The sequence below is a fragment of the Dasypus novemcinctus genome, chromosome 7, assembly GCF_030445035.2.
Source record: "Dasypus novemcinctus isolate mDasNov1 chromosome 7, mDasNov1.1.hap2, whole genome shotgun sequence".
Taxonomy (NCBI): domain Eukaryota; kingdom Metazoa; phylum Chordata; class Mammalia; order Cingulata; family Dasypodidae; genus Dasypus; species Dasypus novemcinctus.
In genome coordinates, this window is record NC_080679.1 from 66,065,893 (window position 1) to 66,088,568 (window position 22,676).

General features: G+C 40.5%; 1 protein-coding gene across 4 annotated transcripts in view; it reads left to right on the forward strand.

Moving 5' to 3' along the window:
- The first annotated feature begins 328 nt into the window (after positions 1–328).
- The window catches only part of CERKL (CERK like autophagy regulator), a 198,448-nt gene continuing 176,100 nt past the window's right edge, over positions 329–22,676 (forward strand). For all 4 annotated transcript variants that reach the window (XM_004476869.5, XM_004476870.5, XM_004476873.5 and 1 more), the window contains exon 1: positions 329–639. In XM_004476869.5, the coding sequence (XP_004476926.2) occupies positions 414–639 (226 nt within the window). In that variant the 5' untranslated portion in view covers positions 329–413. The remainder of the gene's footprint in view (positions 640–22,676) is intronic.

Sequence of the window (22,676 nt, forward strand, 5' to 3'; positions counted from 1 at the left end):
ATGACCCAGCCCAGACCTATTAAAGAGGAATCTTCAGTTTAGTAAGATCACCCGGTGATGTGAATGGAAGTTAAAAGTTTGAGAAGCGTTGGTTTCTACAACTACCAGTAACGCACTGTGTTAAGTCCCGGTTTGGTCAGTAGAGACATTGCCGAGGGAACCACCTGTTCTTTCTCCAGAGCGGGGTCGTTTTGTAGCGAGTAGCTGAGAGGAGAGGCTGGCGGGCCGAGGTGCTGACTAGCTCAGGGCCGGCCCCGCCTGCCCGCCCCGCCTCACTCCTGGGTTTCAGCCCTGAGCGCGGTTGCTGTGGCAGCGCGGGACGCAGCTGGAGCGGTGGCTGCCGCGGCTTCCACCTTCTCCTGGTCCCGGGCCTCCAGCGGACCCCTGGTTGGGGCCCGGCCTGCGGCTCTGCTATGTCCCGGGGGAGGCGCCGGGGCCGGGTGAGCGCCCTAGAGGGCGGCGGGGAGGAAGACGCGCGCCCGGCGGCGGGGGCGCCGGTACAGTCCCGGCAGCAGCCGGGGGCGGCGGCGGAGCAGATCCTGCTGCGCGGCATTTTCGAGATCGGGAGGGGCAGCTGCGACGTGGTGCTCAGCAAGCGGGCCCTGAGGTGGAGACCTATCCTACCGGAGCGCCCTGCAGGTGAGTGCTGGGGCGCCGGCGCCCCCCCTCCCCTCCCCACGCACACCCGGACTCCTCGCGCCCGCCCCTCCTCTGCGCCGCGGGGCCTCGGCGTCTCCTAGCCACCGCCTCGCCTCCCTACGCGGGAAAACTGAGCAAGCCCCAGGGTCCTCCCGCCACCTGCTCCCTCCCTCCAGGCTTCGCGCCTCTGGATTCTTTCACAGGACCAACGTCACGTTCTGCTTTGGCTCTGCGTCGCCAAAGAAAGAATTGAGGCCCAAAGGGGCGGTGTTAACAAAACGCGGGAAAGTCGCCTACCGCCCCCTCCCACCCCAAATTGAGGTTTTAGTCCACCACTTTGGCGTTGTGCTGAAAGTATAAGCCATTTCCAGAATGTATCTACAGATAGGTTCTGACTAAATCCTACTCTCATTTTGCTGACTTGTGATAGTTTAACCTAGTGCTAAGGAGTAGGTCCCTCACGGGTTTTCCAACTCTCATATTCTTTGGCAGTGGTTAGAATCAAGGCTTCTTCAGGCTCAGTCTCAACCCTTGATTTTTGAATGTTGACGTTAAATTGGATCACAATTTTGGGATGGTTACGTTTTGTGCAAAAAGCATTCATGCTATTTCCTTGCGTTTACCTTTTATTGACTTAAAATTTTATTTAGACACTGTTAACATGCTGTTGTTTGCAATAGAAATATTTCCAAGTCTTAGTCTAGAGATAATTTAGGGCAAAAAATTGAGATGTGGTATATAGCCTCATCTCACTAAATACAAATTTATGAAAGTAAATAATCAACAAAATAAAAATATTTCATTCCCTAGTTGGAAAACAAGACTATTAAGTGCTACTATTATAATAGGCTATTAATGTTACAAAATTAGAAAACAAGGCACTGTTTTAAAGTCTCTTCTACAGAAACCTGATGAAATGAAATCGACTAGTCAGGGACTAGTTATGGGACTAATCCCTGCTTAGTAGTGTGAATTCTGCTGGTACTGCACATGCCATGCACTCTCACATCTAAAAGTATCTTTGATGCTAACTAGAATATTTTCAAGTGTTCTTATAATGAGGGAGGAATATTTTGTTGAACCTTTGAAGGCAAAGCTTGGGATATCGAAATAGAATTATTTTTTATATCTTTTAAGTCAGTTTGGAGTTTGGAATATAGAAACTTACATATGGAGCTTTAGAGTTTAGATATCCCACAGAAGCCAGTTTAACCTACAAAGAAGCTGAAATACTATAGAACTATAATGAAACCTTGTGCAGTGAGAGGGTCTACAAATCAGTGTAATGCTGTTTCTAGAGAAAGTAAATGACGTGAGAAAATGCTGTTTTATATTGAGTGGGAGTGATTGAGGAAAATTAGGTTTGATTAGCTCTATTGGTGGAAGAATTTAAAGACGTCTTGACAGTTTCATAACTGTCAAGTGCTCATTTATAAGTGCTCATTTTTTATATTTAATTTTGCCCTCAAACTCCTTGGTTTTCTTTTCCTTGATACAGGTGTTCCACTTCTTTGAAATAAACATTTAGCATTCAGACCACTTTAGGCACCAGATTTAATAAGTAAATCTGTTTAAAGAAGAAACCAAGAGATGTTTTACTTAGGTAATGTGATAATGGGAAAAGAAATGAAAAGTGGACATATTAAGAGGTGGTATGTTTAAATGTGACCAGTACTCCTTGTTGTGGAATTAACTTTGATATGAATGGTAAAATATGAAATTGCGCCAGAAAATGGAGGAAGTTTACTGTGCCTCAGAGGATGTGGTAGGGAGAGAGAGCATGATTGCTGTTAGTTGGTGGGTGACTGCTCTATCCCAGGATAGTGTAGGGTGGGGGAGCCTCGGGGCATTATTGATATGAGATGTCTACATGCCCATCCAGTTTTCAAATCTCACAGTGCCTTGGTTGTTTTCAGTGATGAAATAAAATACCATGTGAACTTTTCCCTAATTTCCCATCTTAAGTAATGAGCAAAAACAGATATTTTGAGGGTTGTTACTGGTGATATTTCAACTGATGGTCTTGACAGCAGGGTAATTTAGCATTACCATAGTGATTGTAGTTCTCTTTATTAGGTTCAATTGTGACTGGAATAATGGTGGTTAGCCTCTCTCCAACAGAAGTGAGGAAAACCTATAAATCAACATTTTTTTTTCTTTTGACAAGAGAAGTTTAGTGTATTAGATCTAATGATCAAGATATTAACCTGATGGGAAGCAGATGTGACTCAAGTGATTGGGTGCCTCCCTCCCACATGGGAGGTCCTGGGTTTGGATTCTGATGCCTCCTAAAAAGAAGATGAGCACACAACAAATGGACACAAAGCAGACAGCAAGTGCAAACAACGGGGAATGGGGGGGATAAATTAATAAAATCTTTAAAAAAAAAGATACCTGATTAGCAGTTATTCCCTAAATAAATTTGCTTATTGATACTGACTTAGTACAAAGACACCTTGTTAGAGGCTATGAAAATACAAAATGACCTAATCTCTGCCTTCAAGGAGACTTTCATTTCTGTTAAAATGTAGCAGGGGGAGAACACTTAACAAATATTAGTAGATGCCAGAGTGAGGAGAGGCCTACAACCAAGTTTAGGAGTTCAGATTTTATTTAATAGAAAGCATGAAGATTTTTCCAGCTTCTCTCCCAAATTTATTTAAAGTGTTGTCATTTAGCTCGCAGTCTCCCTCTATCCTCAGTCCTGCAACTGTAATGGTGATAACACATTCAATAGTGAAGCTTTAGACTTTCTAGACCCCTTCCATTTTGGTGAGTTTTACTTTCATTCCATTTTTTTTTGCTGCTGCCCATGGCCACATCACAGATGTTTGTCATCTCTTCAAAGCCAACTATCCCCTTTCTTCTATATTACCCTGGAATTTGCCTAACCTGTCATAACCTCTTCCTCAGATTCAGTCAGTTCTCTACCAGCTCTCATTTAAGCACGGTCCCTGCCTGATCCTGTGAACTTCTCCTTAGATACTGTCCAACCTCTTTCCTTATGTTACCTGATAAGCTCTCATGGCCTACATTTATTAACCTCTTAATTATTTCTCAACCATCTGAGACCGGCTTTGTCCTTACTCTCTACTGAAAACTCTTCCAGGAAAGGTCAGCAGAGGCTTTCTAATTGTCTAATCAAATGGAAAAAAAAATTCAGTTCTAACCTTCTTGGATTTCTCCTTACTTGGCTTTGACTCTACTCTGCTCCCTTGGCTTCTATGATACCACCAGTACCTGGTTTGTCAATGTCTCTCATGGGACCTTTATTCCATGGGCTTGGCAAATTTTCGTGTTCCCAAAATAGTCTGGTATGGACTGTGTTTGGTCACAGTGATCTCTGGGCAGTATCATCCATTGCTGTAGTCATCTGTCCTCAGGCTTAAACATCCAAAACTCTGTCTCCAGTCCTGACCTCAAGTATTTCCTGGACATGTCAACTTGGGAGTCACACAAATTATTTATGTTTTTTGCAACAGTACTTTTTTTTGCTTCTTAGAATAGGTCCTGGTTTTGTTTTCCCTATCACTTTTATGGCAGTCACTAAATATTCAGTCATCAAGATACTTTGTTCTTTTAGAGGTGTGTAAGTTATGGTCCTGTGATTAGGATGAGGGCTAGAATTCCTTGTAGTTTACACTGGATAGATCATGTGATTATATATGCAAATAGAAAATGGTATTCCGGCTTAATATGTGGAAGGGTGTTTAGAGTTTTCTCTAATGTTATGTAACCCAGTAACCCTTCTTTCCTTCATTCACTACTAATTGACCACTGATCTTACCCAGTCTTTGCTATGCATTTCTAAATCTACCTCCCTTCTTTGTCCAACCAATCACTGCCCTCACTCAGGCCTTTATTTACTCCTTAAAATTTTTTTTATTTTGAAAGAAACTTTAGATGACAAAAATGTTACAGCAAAAAGAAAGAGGATTAACATATACCCTACCTCTTCCCCCTCCCCTATTTCTCCCCATTAGCAACATCTTTCATTAGTGTGATACCTTTGTTATAACTGATGAACACATATTGAAGCACTGCTACTAATCATGGTCTATAGTTTACTTTATAGTTTATATTTTGTACTGCACAATTTTATAGGTTTTGACAAAAGGTATAATGGCCTTTAACCATCATTGTAATGAAATGCAGAACAATTCCAATGTCCCACAAATGCCCCATGTTACACCTATTCATCCCTCTCCCTTCTCTCAAAACCTCTGGTGGTCACTGCCTTTATATCAATGATACAAACTCTTCCATTGCTAGAATAATAAGTCTACTTTAGTTGATAGTTCCATTTTCCCCTTAATGTTTGCTTATTCCTTAATACTAAGGAATTTGGGATGGTAAAGCCCACTCTGTTTCTGATTGACAGAGGGCTTAGATCCCATGGGGCAGATGGATGAAACTGTCTTGCTTGCAGTTGTGGATACTCTGGCTTTTTGGGATGGGGGTTGTCCATCATCATCATTTTGTTAGTTGTCCTGGGTGAATCCAATAACTGGAGAGTAGGTATTGAGATTTAGGGCTCAACTGGCATTTGAATAGATATGATGATTTAAGTCTCTGGATATATAGTTAACAAGTATAGTGCTAATTATAAGTTCAAATAAAAGGGGCAGAAGAGCCATGTGTAGGGGAATTATGAGTCTAACTCTGTTAATTGGGGAGCATATATTCCAAAGTAAGTCCCACTGACAGGGTGCTGAATTCCTGAAATTGTCTGCACTGCCTATAGTGTCTAGATGTCTCTAGAGCCCTCAGGAGCCTCCTTTGTTTTAGGCAGTATTTACTGTGGCAATCAGTGAGATCCTCCTGAGACATGCATAAACATAACCTCTGGAATGACCTCCCAACTCACTTTTAAATCTCTTAGCCATAACAAGTAATCTGTATTTAATATTTGCCCCTTTTGGTCAAGGTCTTTTTCCAAATGCATTGCTAGTTGTAGCTTGGTAATAATCCTTTGGTGCCAGGGAGGCTTATCCCTGGGAGTCATGTCCCACAGCAGGGGGAAGCTAGTGCATTTATACACTGAGTTTGGCTTAAAGGACACATTTGAGCAACAAGGAGGCTTTCAGGAGGTAACTTTTAGGCAATATATAACATGAGGTTAAGTTTCAGTTTCACAAGAACAATGCTCATAAGTACAACCATCAATATCAACAGCCTGACAAAATGGTCTGTCTTCCTTCATTAAGTACTGCCCATGTACTTGGGGAATTCTTGCAGCTCTATTAGAGAATGTAGCAGGACTTTCCAGGATGGGAATTCATTATTCTTTTGGTTATTGTGTGGGTCTCCACTCATCAAGACAGTGCCTCATGAACACTTGAACATATTCATATGCCAAAGGCATGCCCAGGTGCACATCCCCCATCACTGATACCCTGCACAAGTGATCCTCCCCTTCCAGAGTTGTGACCCTTCTGTGGTCCAAAACCTCCCCAAAAACAAAGCAAAATCCCCCCAAAACCTTTATGTACTCTTATTTGTACTACTCTTCAATTCCTATTTATTTATTTATCTATTTATTTATTTATTTATTTTCTCCTCCCCCTGCCCTGCCCTGCTGTTTTTTTGCTACTGTGTCCATTTTCTGTGTGATCTTCTGTATCTATTTCTCTTTTTGTCTTCTCCTCTCTCTCCTCTAGGTTTCACTGGGATTTGATCCTGGGGACCTCTGATGTGGAGAAGGGTTCCCTGTCCATTGCACCACCTCAGTTCCTGGTCTCTGCTGTACTTCACCTTGACTCTCCCTTTTGTCTCTTTTCTGTTGCATCATCATCTTGCTGCATGACTCACTTGCACAGGCACTCAGCTCACCATATGGGCACTCATGTTGGCACTTGGCTCACTGCACAGGACCTCGGCTTGCTGCTCAAGCACCCACATGGGCACTTGGCTCATGTGCAGACACTCGGCTCACCATGTGGGCATGGTTTCTCCTCTTCTTTTTCACCAGGAGGCCCCAGGGATTGAACCTGGGACCTCCCATATGGTAGGTGGAGGCCTTATCACTTGAGCCACGTTCACTTCCCTTGTCAGTTCCTTTGAGTCTTGCTTAAATGTTATCTTCTTAGGTTTTCTTTGATAACCTATTTAAAATTATTTTCTCCTTTATTTTCTTTACCTCCCTTTACTGCTTGTAATAATTCCTCAATGATGTATCTTCTAATGTTCTTTATTTTTTTCTCTGTCCTTCCCCTACCCACCTCCACCCCACTTGAATATAAACTTGTGTTATTGAGAGCCCAAATAGGAAATAGATATTGTGTTCATATTAAGGTAAACTTGAAGAGTTCTTAAAAGGCAATAAGAATAGACAGGGAGGTGGGGCAAGATGGCATCTGAGTGAGTGTACCTTAAGGTCTCTCCTGCAAAGAGGTGGCAGAGTGGGGTTGGAGTCTGATGGAGTGGGCGGTCTTGGGGGATTGCAGGGAAGAGGGTGTATGGACGTTGATTTGGAGAGACAGTGACAGAGGTGGTACTTGCTAAAGGTAGAATTGCACCTTACAAGTGCAGAGGTTGGAAGCTGTGGGCTGGCAGGACGCTTCTCCTTGGGGCTGGCTGCTGCGGTGTTCCTTGAGAACTGTCGATTGTGCAGTGGCATTTCTGGGCCCCGTGGTCCCTGGATGCATGGTCCCCAGGTCCGTGTCCCCTGAGCCCCTGTAGCCCATTTTCCATGGACCTACATACCCTGGGTCTGCAGTGTCCCATACCTCCCTTTCCTCAGTTCAGTGCTCCCAGAGGTCAAGGATTGTCCTAGCCCTCTGGTTTTGGACTGATTCTGTGGGTGGGAGGGATTTGGTGGGAGGTGCAGTACAGGAGCCTGGCTAATATGGGTTAGATTTTCTGGTGTTTCCCCCCCCCTTTTGTTTTTTTGTTTGTTTTGTGTGTGTGTGTTGTTGTTTGTGCTTGGAGAAGCATACCGGCTGGCTTAGGGATAGTCTGAAAAGAGAGGAGTGGTGAATCTGCTGAGAAAGCCCAATTCACCTAAATACCCTGGGATAGGAAACTGGTCCTGGGAAAAGGTGGAGTCAGAAAATCAACAAGCCCTCTCATAGCACACCTAAAGGAGAGAGACTGAGGGAGGTGCTTTCCAAACTTCCAATAGCATACTTGGGGTTCCTGGTAAGGTGTGGGTGCATGCCCTCTGGAAATTAAGAGTCATTGTTTTCTGTGTGGAGCTGGTTCAACAAGGACCCACTTGAATCTCCTACCGGACCTCCCAGGCAGCTTTTCTGCTGCCTGGGAGAGAGGGAAGTGAGGAAGGGAAAAGGGGAATGTCAGATCCCTAAACATTTTTTTAGCTACAAAGAGGATTCCTTGCTTGAAACTTTCCCTAATACTTGGTTGGTTTATCTTGTTTTTCCTTCCTCTTTATTCCCCCAAGGCCCTTTTTTCTTTCTTTCTTTCTTTTTTTCTGTTTTTCTTTTTCTTGCTTCTGTCCCCACTCCCTTTTGTCCCTTTTTTACCTCTCTCTTTGTTTCTTCCTCTTCCTTTTTATTCTTTTAACATTAGGTGCTGCAGGGAGCACTTCACATTTGCTGTATTTCCTCATCCTACATTTACTCTCTTCTGTGTGTGTTGATTTTGGCCACCAATACTATGCCCTTTCCTCTACATTTTTCCATCCTCCATCATTTATTGTTTCTCTTATATTGCACCTCTCTTTGTTTGATCCCCTATTTTTCTGACTTTTTACTTCTAACACCTTTGTACTGTTTTCTGTCTTCTGTTCACTCTTTATACTATTGTCCTTTCTTTTCTCTTTCCCTCTCTCCTGAACACACTGGCCTTTTAATTCACACTATATTCCTCTCTATATTCAGCTTATTGTCTCATTATATGTACTCTACTTTTCTTACTGTTATAACTCTACATACCTTATATGAGTCTAATATCCATTCTTTTAGATCTCAAATGGTTCCTCTGTTAATATTTACTATCAATACTACATTTTCTTTTCCTACTCCTTTTGGTTTCTCTGGCCCTAATATTTTCCTTTAAGTGAACTTAGCTAACAACAAGGTAATAGAATAAGAAGAACAAAGTGACAAAGAGAAGACTTAACACACATGTAAAAACAACAACTAATTAAACTCCAAGCTAGACCAAGAAGCTAAGCAACTGAATAAACTCATCAAGATAAAATGATGACCAGACAGCAACAAAAAACTATAAACCAAAGCAATAATCAGGAAAACATGCCCCAATCCAATGAACAAACTAAAAACCAGGAAGAAGAGCAGAACATCGAACAAGTAATTAAAGATCTCAAAATATATATTAGGGACCAATTTGATGAGGTGAAGGAAGAGATTAAGAATATGAAGAAAACAATTGGAGAGAATACAGAAGAAATTGCAATTATACACAAAAATATAACAGATATGATGGTGATGAGCAGCACAATTCAAGAAACCAAAAACACAGTCTCAGCAAATAACAGCAGACTTAAAGAGGCAGAGGAGAGATTAAGTGATGTGGAAGACAGTATATCTGAAATCAAACAGATAGTAGAACTGGTCGATAAAAAGATAGAAAAAATCCAGCAGGGACTTAGGGACCTGAATGACAATGTAAAATGCACAAACATACATATTATAGGCATCCCAGAATGAGAGGAGAAGGGAAAGGGGACAGAGAGGATGTTGGAGGAAGTAATGGCTGAAAACTTCCCAAACCTATTGAGGGAGATGGATGTACAGGCCGGAAACATAACACACCCCAAACAGCATAAATCCCAACAGGCCTATCCTAAGACATATACTTGTCAAGTTATCCAATGCTCAAGACAAAGAGAAAATACTAAAAGCAGCAAGAGAAAAGAGAACCATCACATACAAAGGAGGCTCCATAAGATTAAGTGCTGATTTCTCATCTGAAACCATGGAGGCAAGAAGACAGAGGTATGACATAGTCAAGGTACTAAAAGAAAAAAATTTCCATCTGAGAATACTCTACCCAGCAAAGTTAGCATTCAAAAATGATGGAGTGTTCAAAATATTTACAAATAAACAGAACTAAGAGAGTATGCCAACGAGAATCCTGTCCTTCAAGAAATACTAAAGGGAGTTCTGCAGGAAGAAAGAAAAAAACGAGAGAGAAAGAGTTGGAGAAGAATGTAAGAGCAACTAAAAAGACAAAAACAGAAAAAGAAAATCAAACAGAATATGACAAACACAAATCCAAAGAAAATATGGCTAAAATAATTAATTCCTTGAAAGTAATAACACTGAATGTCAATGGATTAAACTCACCTGTCGAGAGACTCAGGCTGGAAGATTGGATAAGGAAATATGACCTATCTATACGCTGTCTGCAAGAAACACAACTTAGACCCAGGGATTCAAGGAGGTTGAAAGTGAATGGCTGGAAAACAATCTTACAAGCAAACAATAACCAAAAAAGGGCAGGAGTAGCTATATTAATATCAGACAAAATAGACTTTAAATGCAAAACAATTGTGAGAGACAAAGATGGTCACTACATATTAGTGAAAGGGATAATATTACAAGAATGAACAATCATAAATATTTATGCTCCTAACAAGGGTGCCTCCAAATACTGAGGGAAACACTGGAAAAACTAAGCGAAGGCATAGATGTCTGTACAATTATATGGAGGACTTTAATACACCACTGTCAACTTTGGATAGAACATCTCAAAAGAGAATCAATAAAGAAACGAAGACTTTGAACACTAAATTAGAGGAGCTGGACCTAATAGACATATACAGAACATTACACCCAAATATAGCAGGATATACATTCTTCTCAAGTGCACATGGATCATTCTCCAAGATAGACCACATGCTAGGCCACAAAGAAAGTCTCAGTGAATTCCAAAAGATTGAAATAGATAAAATAATTTCTCTGACCGCAGTGGAGTGAAGCTGGAAATCTGCAAGGGCCAGAGACCCAGATTCAGCACCAAGATTTGGAAGTTAAACAATACAGTGGGTCAAGGAGGAAATCTCAAAAGAAATTAATAACTACCTTGAAACTAATGAAAATGATAACACAACATATCCAAACTTATGGGATGCAGCAAAAGCAGTCCTGAGAGGGAAATTTATAGCCATAAATTAATATATCAAAAAAGAAGAAGGAGCTAAAATTGAAGAACTAACTGCACACTTGGAGGAATTAGTAAGAAACTACAAACTAACCCCAAAGAAAGAAGAAAGAAAGAAATAACAAAGTTCAGAGCAGAACTAAATGAAATAGAAAATAAGAAAGCACTTGAAAAATAAACAAAACCAAGAGCTGGTTCTTTGAGAAGATCAATAAAATTGACAAACCCTTAGCTAGATTAACAAAGAAAAAGAGAAGATGCAAATACACAAAATAAGAAATGAGAAAGGAGATATCACCACTGATCCCACAGAAATAAAGACTATCATAATAGGATACTATGAAAAACTATATTCCAACAAAAATGACAATTTAGAGGAAATAAACAAATTCTTAGAAACACATGAACAGCCTATGTTGACAAAAGAACAAGTTGATGATCTCAACAAACCAATCACAAGTAAAGAGATAGAATCAGTCATTAAAAACCTCACAACTAAGAAGAGCCCTGGGTGAGATGGCTTCACAGCTGAATTCTACAAAACATGCTGGAAAGAACCAACACAAATCTTGCTTAAACTCTTCCAAAAAATCAAAACAGAAGGAACATTGCCTAACTCATTCCATGATGCAAACATTACTCTAGTACCAAAGCCAAACAAAGACACCACAAGAAAGGAAAATTACACACCAATCTCTCTAATGAACCTAGATGCAAAAATCCTCAACAAAATACTTGCTAATCATATTCAACAACACATTAAACAAATTATACACCATGACCAAATGGAATTCATTCCTGGTATGCAAGGATGTTTCAACATAAGAAAATCAATAATGTAATACACGACATAAACAGATTGAAGAAAAAAAAATCACATGATCATATCTATAGATGCAGAAAAAGCATTTGACAAAATATAGCACCCTTTCTTGATGAAAACACTGCAATAGATCGGAATAGAAGGAAAGTTTCTGAACATGATAAAGAGTATATATGAAAAACCCACAGCTAACATCATTTACGATGGTGAAATCCTAAAATCTTTCCCTCTAAGATCAGGAACAAGAAAGGATGCCCACTATCACCCCTCCTATTTAACAGAGTCTTAGAAGTACTTCCTTGAGCACTGAGGCAAGAACCAGACATAAAAGGCATCCAAATTGGAAAGGAAGAAGTCAGAATTTCAGTATTTGCAGATGATATGATCCTATACACAGAAAACCCTGAGAAGTGTACAACAAAGTTTCTAGAACTTATTAATGAGTTCAGTAAAGTCGCAGGTTACAAGATCAATGCTCAAAAATCAGTAGAATTTCTGTCCACCAATAATGAGCAATCTAGGGGAAAATCAGGAATGAAATACCATTCACAATAGTAAATTAAGAAATCAAAAGCCTAGGAATAAATTTAACTAAAGAGAAAAAGACTTATACAAAGAAAACTACACAACACTGTCCAAGGAAATCAAAGAAGACCTAAATAAATGGAAGAATATTCCCTGTTCATGGATAGGAAGACTAAATATTACTAAGATGTCTATTCTACCAAAACTGATCTACACATTCAATGCAATCCCAATAAAAATCAACACATCATTCTTTAATGAACTAGAGAAACTAACTATGAAATTTATTTAGAAAGGAAAGAGGCCCTGAATAGCCAAAAACATATTGAAAAAGAAAAATGAAATTGGAGGAATCACACTACCTAACTTCAAAACATACTACAAAGCTACAGTAGTGAAAACTGCATGGTATTAGCACAAGGATAGACACACTGACCAATGGAACTGAATTGAGAGTTCTGATACAGATCCTCATATATACAGTCATATAATATTTGTCAAGGCCACCAAACCCTCTCAACTGGGAGAGAATGGCCTCTTCAACCAATAGTGCCTGGAGAACTGGATATCCATATGTAAAAGAATGAAAGAGGATTACCAACTCACACCTTATACAAAAATCCACTCAAGATGGATCAAAGACCTAAATATAAGAACCAAAACCGTAAAGACCTTGGAAAGCAATGTAGGGAAGCATCTACAGGACCTTGTATTAGGAAATGGCTTCATGAACTTCACACCAAAAGCACGAGTAGCAAAAGAACAAATAGATAAATGGGACTTTCTCAAAATAAAGCCTTCTGCACCTCAAAGGAGTTTGTCAAGAAAGTGAAAAGAGGGAAACGGACTTGGCCCAGTGGTTAGGGCGTCCGTCTACCACATGGGAGGTCCGCGGTTCAAACCCTGGGCCTCCTTTACCCGTGTGGAGCTGGCCCATGCGCAGTGCTAATGTGCTGCAAGCAGTGCCCTGCCACGCAAGGGTGTCCCCCATGCAGGGGTGTCCCCCACGTAGGGGAGCCCCACGGGCAAGGAGTGCGCCCCATAAGGAGAGCCGCCCGGCGCGAAAGAAAGTGCAGCCTGCCCAGGAATGGCACCGCCCTCACTTCCCGTGCTGCTGATGACAACAGAAGCGGACAAAGAAACAAGACACAGCAAATAGACACGGAGAACACACAACCGGGGGAGGGGGAGAATTAAATAAAGAAATCTTTAAAAAAAAAGAAAGTGAAAAGAGAGCCTACACAATGGGAGAAAATATTTGGTAACCATATATCTGATAGGAGAATTATATCTTGCAAATATAAAGAACTCCTATATCTTGAAAATAAAAAGACAAACAGCCCATTTAAAAAAATGGGAGAAAGATTTGAGCAGACACTTCTCCAAAGAAGATATACAAATGGCTAAAAAACACATGAAAAAATGCTCAAAATCCCTAGCTATTAGGGAAATGCAAATCAAAACTACAATGAGATACCATCTTATCCCATAAGACTGGCAGCTATCAAAAAATCAGAAGACTACAATTGTTGGAGAGATTGTGGAGGAATGGGAACACTCATCCACTGCTGGTGGGAATGCAGAAGGATCCAGTCATTCTGGAGGACAGTTTGGCGGTTTCTCAAAAAACTAGCTATAGATTTGTCATATGACCCAGCAATTCCACGGCTGGGTATATACCCAGAAGATCTGAGAAGAAGGACACAGACTGTTGACACAATTCCATGGCTGGGTATATACCCAGAAGATCTGAGAAGAAGGACACAGATATATGCACACAATGTTCATAGCAGCACTATTCACTATTGCCAAAAGCCCATCAACAGATGAGTGGACAAATAAAATCTAGTATATACATACAATGGAATACTACTCAGCTATAAGAACAAATACAGTATAAACACATGTGATAACATGGATGAATCTTGAGGACCTTATGTTGAGTGAAGCAACCCAGGCATTGAAGGACAAATACTACATGATCTCTCTGATATGAAATAAGTAAACCAAGCTGTCTCAGAGAGCTAGAGACTGGATGATAAACTTAAAGAAAGTTGGGGGTAGAGGAAGGTTTCAAGTTGACACCTACTTGGGTGAAATCCATTAAAGCTGGAGGTAAGTATTTGTACAGGGAAGGGATAAAATGGGGGCATAGGGATAACTTTTGTGGGCTGAATGGGCTTGAGGGGGGGGGTAGGGAGGAGAGGATAGGTCAGATTTCCCAAGAAATTGGGGGGAGGGTTGGGGGAACATTTGAACATAGGAGATTGTCAGGTATGTGGTTGAAATTATAATGCAGAGAAAACTCTTTAGAAAATATAATACGGAAGGCTACCTGTTTAAGGTGCTTAAGGGGGTGGGCATATGACATAGGGTAAGCTTCTAGGGAGTGTGTGAGTGCTCATATTGTCATAGTGGGTTATATCATTGGATGGAGACTCATACAATGAGAGTGAAGGTATACCCACATCCTGGGGAAGACTGATGTTCTCAAACAGAGGGAATTGTATCTCTCGAGAGAATTGGTGGCTCCCAATGGGTTAGGGCAGTCAAGTATGTCAAGCACTCAACATTTTTGCAAGTATCTCTGAAAATGGTCCTTCAAGTAATGAAGATTGATTGTCATGGTGGGCTCTGGGGGAGGGGGAAAGAGGTGTTGAATACATGGAATCAGTGTAACTGTGGGACAATGGAAGTGTTCCAAAAGATCATGCAATGATGGATATAGGATGCATTAAATTACACCAAAAATGTATAAAAGTCTATAGGCTAAAATGTAAACCATAATGTAAAACATAAGATAACTAAAAATTTAGAAAATTGTATAATCTAAAATATAAACCACAATGTAAACCCAAATGGAACCATGTTTGAAAGTGATTGTTTTGATATCTGTACATTAGCTGCAGCAAATATAATATGAACATGTAAAAAGATCATTGTTGGGGAAGGGACAAAGGGTTTGATGCTCGATATGTGGGAGTACCATATATTGTATATGTGAATTACTGTGATCTAAAACTTATGTGAAGACAAACTTAATAATTAGGGAAAAAAGGAAGGAGGTAGACACTGAGGAAGAAATGGAAGAAATTGCCTTGCCACTGTACATACAGAGCAACACCTATAGCAGTGATGAAAGGTAAAATGTCAAAAACAAAGCCTTTTCATTTTTTCATTTTTTGATACCCCAATCTATTTTTTCTTTATTTGATATTTCTAAATTAGTATGTATTCTATATCTAACCTTCAAACCCATCACTATATTCCATTTTACTATTAGTGGAACCTGGCAATATATTGGGCTTCCTTTTTAAAGAAGTTTTGGACTAAAGAGAGGTTCAACTAAGGCAGGGGAGGAGCACTTGTGTGGGGTGTTATTGGTGGGGGGCACACAATTGGGAGGGATTTCCCTAGGGCATGTATACAGGGTATATAGAAAGGTTTGGATATTTTCATAGTGGTTTCAGTTGGAAACAACAGCTGACAGAGTGCTGAGTTGCTGACCAGGGGAGCTCTGTCACATTCCCCAATGGGAACAGCAACAATCCCCCAAGTGCAATGGCAAAGACCAACAAAGATGGGTGGTCCAACGATAAGTCCTTGATACTGATGGCTCTGATTATGAACCTTGGCCTGAAATATGAAGTAGGCCTAAAGCTGCAGGGTGCCTAAGAGTTACCTCCTGACAGCCTCCACATTGCTCAAATGTGGCCACTCTCTAAGCCAAGCTCAGCATGTAGATGCATTGCCTTCCCTCCAGCATGGGACATGACTCCCAGGGATGAGCCTCCCTGGCACCGAGGATTACTACCAAGCACCAGATGAAGATGTAACTAGAAAAAGACCTTGAATAAATAGGTCAATTCAGAACAGCAGAATATCTCAGGCTACATGTAATATCAGGTATTGAAAACTGCTTTTTGACTTTGGATAAAAGGGGGAGATGGAAAGGAGAAGTGAGGTTATATGGCTATGAGTCTCCAAAAAAGAGTTGGGAGGTCATCAAAGGGGTGATGCTTATGCACGTCTCACGAGGGTACCAGAGGCAGCCAAGGTAGATAGAAACCCATGTGCTGGTTCTCCTGAGGGCTGTAGAGACCCACAGGTTCTATGGTCATGGCAGATGCCTCTGGAGTTCAGGGCCATGATAGTTGGCCCTACTTTGGAGTTTGTGTTCCTGAGTGTGATGGAGTTAGACTCAGATATGACCTTTTTACACATGCCTCTTCTGTTACTTTTACTGCACCTGTGGTTGGCATTTGGGTTGGTGTATACTCAGGAGATCTGAATCTTTGAACTGTCCATGTGATGGCCAGCAGACTTGCAGCTTCTACCCTCTGGTTTCTTGGACTTACACTTGCCAGCTGACAGGGAGGTGAAGAGGGTCAACCACCACACCAGGGAGCCAAGAGTGCCTACAGCTGCAAGCAGGAAAATTGCAACCATCATCCATGTGGAATCTAAACCCCCTCTTGATGTAGAGGATGACTGGACATAACCATCCCAGGGTCCACAGATGGAGGAATAGAGTATGGATTAGAGTGGACCTACTGGTGTTCTGCTGGGGAACTACTGTGATTGGCAAATGAAGAAATTGTAGTAGTGAAGTGGAGAGCGGCCACGGTGGCTGCTGATGGTAGGGAGATGGAAGAAGAGATATGGTGTGGGGGCTTTTTCAGGATTTGGAGTTGACCTAGGTGATGCTGCAGGGACGGGTGCTGGATGTTGTGTGTCCTGTCATGGCCCACTGGGTCGACTGGGGGAGAGTGTGGACTACAATGTAGACCACTGTCCATGTGGTGCAGCAGTGCTCCAGAATGTATTCGCTGGGTGCAGTGGATGTGCCGCAATGATGGAAGATGTTGTTGATGTGGGAGAGGTGGGGTGCGTGGGGTGGGGGGTATATTGGGACCTCATATTTTTTTAATGTAATATTTAAAAGAAAATAAAGAATAAAAAAAGGTAAAAATGAATAGAGAGGTAGGTAAGATGCAGGGACAGTGAGGGACTCCTGGGACTAGTAATAGATAGGCAGGTGATACCATTCTTAGGCTCAAAAGGGGAAGGGGAAAGAGCAACTGCCTGGAACTGGAGGTCACCTGAGGGGCTGTGGTCTTTGCCTTGGTTTGGCTGACTTCTTCAATCCCACAGGGAGGGAGGTGGGGAATAAGTGCCCAAGTTCCCTCCTTTCTGACCTTCACCATAGTCCAAGCCAACTAGAAGCTGGAGGGCCAGGGAACCACTTGGTGTAGTCTAGATAGTGTGGTCTCCCAGGTGACAGCAGTTAGAGAGGAATGGAGATTGGATCTAGACAGGGAAAATGGACGATCTGTTTTGTGCCCTGCTACACCTTGAAGAATGCCTGGCACATAAGCAATAAATATTTGTTGAGTAAATGAATTTGTTACTGGTTTACTGGTCTCATGAACTTTAGTTTTTCCATTTGCATTATAATTTGATTACTGCTTAGTATGATTTATTCATCACCTGGAAGAGTGGTATCCCCCCCCCTTTAAAAAAACATTGGAACTTTTTTTTAAAATACCCTTGAGTGGATCCCAATATATGAAAGATGAAGGTGGAAGTGCCTTGAATGGGTTAGTGGGTGAAAAACCCTGAGTCTGTCTGCTTGGCTTCTTCTTTTGCATAGTGGAAATATGACTGCCCTATTGCTGACTCACTGAGGTAGAATGGGATTAGAGACCCTTCTTATCAGGGCATGGAGGTTACTTCCATGCTCAGCACATGCCTATTTCTTCATCCTCATTCCCCAGTACTTTTCTTGTATTTTACCACTTTGTATAGGAAGAATTACAGAAGTAGTTTTCCATATAACCTTTTCCTTGCTATTCCATCTACTTGCTACTTGCTTCCTTTGTGCTTTTTTTTATTAGATGTTTCAGTGAATGTAAACATATAAATAATAATTCATTAGTTGTTATTCTTTTTCTCTTTAGCCATATTGGATCTCATAGACTGAGTATATTGAATATAACTGTTTCTTCAGTTAGTTTGTAAGCTCCTGGGTCTTGGCAGGAAGTTCTACCTTGCTCACCTGCAGGGTAGGAAACACTGAACAGGGCATAGATAGACCAGGTTGCCACCACTGTAATTTAAACTGCGTATTGCATGAAGCAGCATCTATTCAGAAAATATCATCTTTATTGTTTGTAATGGTGTTCCATGGTCTTTCTACTAGAATCTTGAATTATACCACTGTTGATTTTACTTGTGGAGTCATACATAAATTTATTCATATTAATATAAGGTCCTTTATCTAGTTAGATTTTTTTTTTACCTAGGAGGAGCAAAAATAAGCAATGGGAGAGCAATCAAGCGTGTCTTTTCGAGGCCAAATCAGGTCAGACAAGTCAGGGATATGGGAACTTGCCAAGGAAAGGCAGGTCAAGTCCAGTGCTACAGTAAGGACAGCCAGAAGCCCCTTGGTGCCAGGGACTGAGGGTAAGATGCCAAGAGCAGAGATGAAAGCTCTCAAAGGGGACATGGACAGATGCCACCAGCTAATTTGCATATTTCATAAATTAGTCTATAGCTTGTGCTGTTACTGGATCAGGTATTTTCAGAGTTCAATATTTTCAAAATCACTAATTATTGGCATTGTTTTAAATCTCAATCAGGGAAAAACTTCTGGGAACATGTGCTTACAAGAGGTAAACTTCTATTTGAAATGTTATATTAAGCAGAAGATACAAGTATTTTTGTATGCCCCCAAAGCAGGATCTGTTTACTGTCCTGTGTGATGAGGCATAATTTTAAAAAATCTATTTCTCAAATAGGAAAAGCTACTGATGGGGAGAGTTAGTAATAGCTAGAATTAGATGCTTTTAAACTCTTATTTTTGGTATATCTGAGGAACAATCCATTTAGGGATCTCCGTGATTAAAGAGGGTCCTCTATCTCTGCTATCTCACGATAGGAGCATCTGCCCGCTTGACTATTCAGCAATCTTCTGAAATGATGGGCCCTGTAGAGAATGACAAATATTGTGCACATATCTTTGCTAATACATGATTTTTTTCCAAGAGAAAAAGTTTCTTAAAACAATATTTATCCTTGCTGTGTGAGAGACACTCTATGATCTGCTTTCATTTTAAACAAGTGCTAGTTATGATTCACTACATTAACTTTATAATTTACTGGTGGGTAAAAGTCTGAAGTATGAAAAGCACTACAGGGTCTTTTATAGCCTCCCTACTTCAGCATAAAAAGTTGTCTGTAATCCGCTCCCATCTGTGGCTTAGGAAAGGTTTCAGAGGTGGGCACCGTGACACCCTTGGGATCTTGTCTCTGAAGCTAAGTAGGTGTGTAACTGACTTTGGGGAAAATCATTTAAGCCCTCTGAGTTACAAACTATTCACCTGCAAAATGTAGGGTTTTTATTAGTTCTAAGTACTGTCAGCTCTGACCATCTGTGGAGTTTCATTTTAAAGAAAATACCTATTTCTTTAGGCATAGGTGTTAGGCCATTTTGTCAAGTTAAATAAATCTGAGTAAGGTTTGCATGATCAGTGGGATCAGCTGTCTGATGTGTGTGAGGGGTGTTGAGTTTTACAGCAGGCATTTCCTAGCCCTTGCATTTCTAATTGGAAAAAACACAAAGGAAATATGGGGCAAAGTTCCTTGCTCCCTTTCCCTGGCTGCAGGGCACAGTGATAAGAGGTAGGCAATCTCTTCTGCATAGGCCCTGCTTTTGGAGAGGAAAAAGCCATTTCTGGAAGCAAGGAGCTGTTCAACGCTAGCCTTAAGCAGATTTTTCATGATCGACAAGATGACTATATCTTTTATTTCATTTTCAGAATCCTCTTATAAAACATCTCTGCAAAGAGTTTATAACATAGTTGATTAGCATTAGACTATTATGTTTTAAATATTTAAGAATTAAAATTAGGGTTCCAATTTAAAATTGTTTACAATTTCCAATTTTTCTGTTACATTTCACTTTATGTATTTTTTAAAGGGGTATTCCCACACAACTCTGGGCTCAGCTGAATTACAGCCGCAAACAAAAAATCTGAGAAAGCTGGTTTCAAAATAGGTCTTGAAAGTGTTAAGAAGAGTTAAACTGATCTTATTGGGCTTTAAGTGTATATAAACTTATTTTTAGAAGCTTAGCAACATGAAAGGTAATGTGGAAAAACATGAAAATGAGGGGAAAAACAATTTTAAAACAAGAGTTAGTGATTATGTGGGACTTAGCAGAGCAAGGTGCATTCTAAGTATTAATCTGCCTAAGCTGTTTGGGAACAGATGTACATGAAACGGATACCCGTCTTCTGTTGTGTGCTTCCAAGTGAGACATCTGTCGGTCGACCGTGTGGTCAGAAATAATGGAAGCAGGGGTTAACCCCCAAAATGACCTATTACTCATGTGAATTATTGAAAGACTAATTACTCAATAAAATGTGATGCTTTGATTCCTCAGTCTGCATATTGAGAAAGTGCCTCTTTAAAAAATTCACTGTTTTCCTAATTCTCCAAATTTTAAGGAATTTTGAAAACATGGGTGTGAAGAATCAAGCTTACCAATTAATTGCAGTCATTATCTATGACGTTCTTAGATGCTTTGACAAGTCTATTAACCTATTATATAAATATGCTCAGTGGTTTTAGCTTTTTATTAAAGTGAATTAGCTCACACAGGAAAACAAATATAAAGTAAATCCTCTAAAGCAGAGCTGCCCAGTTAAAGTTTCCTCAATAATGGAAATGAGATGTCTAATACACTCTACACGCGGCTATTGAGCACTCAAAATGTGGCTAAGATGACCAAGGAACTGAATTTTTTATTCTATTTAAATTTAATTAGCCACATGTGTCTAAGGGTTGACACATTGGACAGTGCAGCTCTAATGCATGGAGAGTCTAAGGTATTTATTCCTAGGTGTTGTTTTCAATATTTGTTTCTTTCAGAATGTATAGTTTTAAAAAAATTTTCCCCAGTGTAGAACTGATATGGCCATACAATTTGACCTGACAATTTAAAGATAAAGCCACTGAGTCCAGAGATGCCGAAGTGGTAAAGCCCTTTAACATTGTGTGGATAAAAATGCTTTATTTATTATTATAAATTAATAGACAGGGAGTAAGGTTGAAGCCTTGTCTATAAGAGTTACTATATTATTCCTCATGGTCATTGTGATTTATTGTGTGAATTGGCACATTTGGATTTTTTTTTTTTTTTTTACTACGGGAATAGTATATTTGAAGTAGCAACTGTCCTTGCCTGTGTGCCCTTTCACCCCATAAAGGTCTGCATGGTAAATATTCCTAAATAGACCACAATCATGTGGCACCCATCTGAAGGCAAGTGCTTCTTAAAACTGATCTACCTCTATGTCACATCACCTTTTGCGCCATCCTACCTCCCTGTGGGACTGGAACTGGCACAGCAATCTAGGAGGGGAAACAGTGCTTTTCTTGATGCCAAAGGACATGTGAATTGAGTCAGGTGGGCTGGACCAGGGGCAGTATACTAGAAAGGAAGGTCTAGGTGGTGGTGTCCAAAGCACAAGGACCCAAAGTGGATTTCAGAAGTCTGAACATGATGAAACTGAAAAATATAGAAGTCAGGCCAGTGAATGTAGGGAACAGGAGATCAGTTGGATGCACAGAAAGATACTCTTGCTTAGCCTGGACGTTTTTACACTCTCTGTAACTTGGCAAAGTGGAACATCCTTATTTAAAGGGTCAAGGATTCAGTAGACAAAACTCATTGCATTTGTGTGATCTCAGTACCAGGGCACCCATTCTGATCCTTATTACTTGTTACCCCACTTAGCCTATTACTTGGTTAGTTTAATAAATTACATTTCAGACATTAACCGTCTACAAGCATTTTAAACACAGGGCTCTCTGAGACCTTCTATATGACTATGTCACCTCACCCCAGTTTTAGAGGTATTGTGCCAGTGATTCTCAATCACTGTATATACTGAGCAAGTGAGTTCTGGCCTTGTGTGTATGTGTGGTGTGACCAAGAGAAGGAATTCTTAGTAGCCAAGGCTTTCTATATGCTCTTGTATTTTCCAAAATCAGTGTGTCCTGGTGGAGGTAAAAGCAAAAGAGGGGAGAGGAATGGAGTTAAAGGAAATCAACCCTTTTGCCAACTACTTTTGGCAGAACAGACAGAAGTTGAGGACCTTCAGTGTAACAGATGACTGAATCCAGATGCAAGCATGCAGGCCCAAAACAAAGTTAATAAACCTATCTTTGACTTATTGGTGTAGTGTTGGAGACTTATGGTAAGCTTGAAGATAAGTCCAATATCAAATACCAGCTGGCATGAGGGAATTCTTATGTACATTCCAAGATTTTCATCAGAAATAATGTACTGGAAACTACCACTGTTGCTACAAACAGTACCCAGCACTTGGCTGAAATTAGCAGACATCAATTGGTATATATTCTGCCAGGGTCTGTGCTAAGTATCTTATCTTGCTTAATCTTCCCACTAAGACTTGGAAATAAATAGGATTTTTATTATTAGAACCTAAAGGCATTAAATAACTTGCCCAAGGTCATACTAGTAGATGAAGTTGCTGGAAGCCAAAGCCAGGTGGTCTGACTTCAGAGCCCA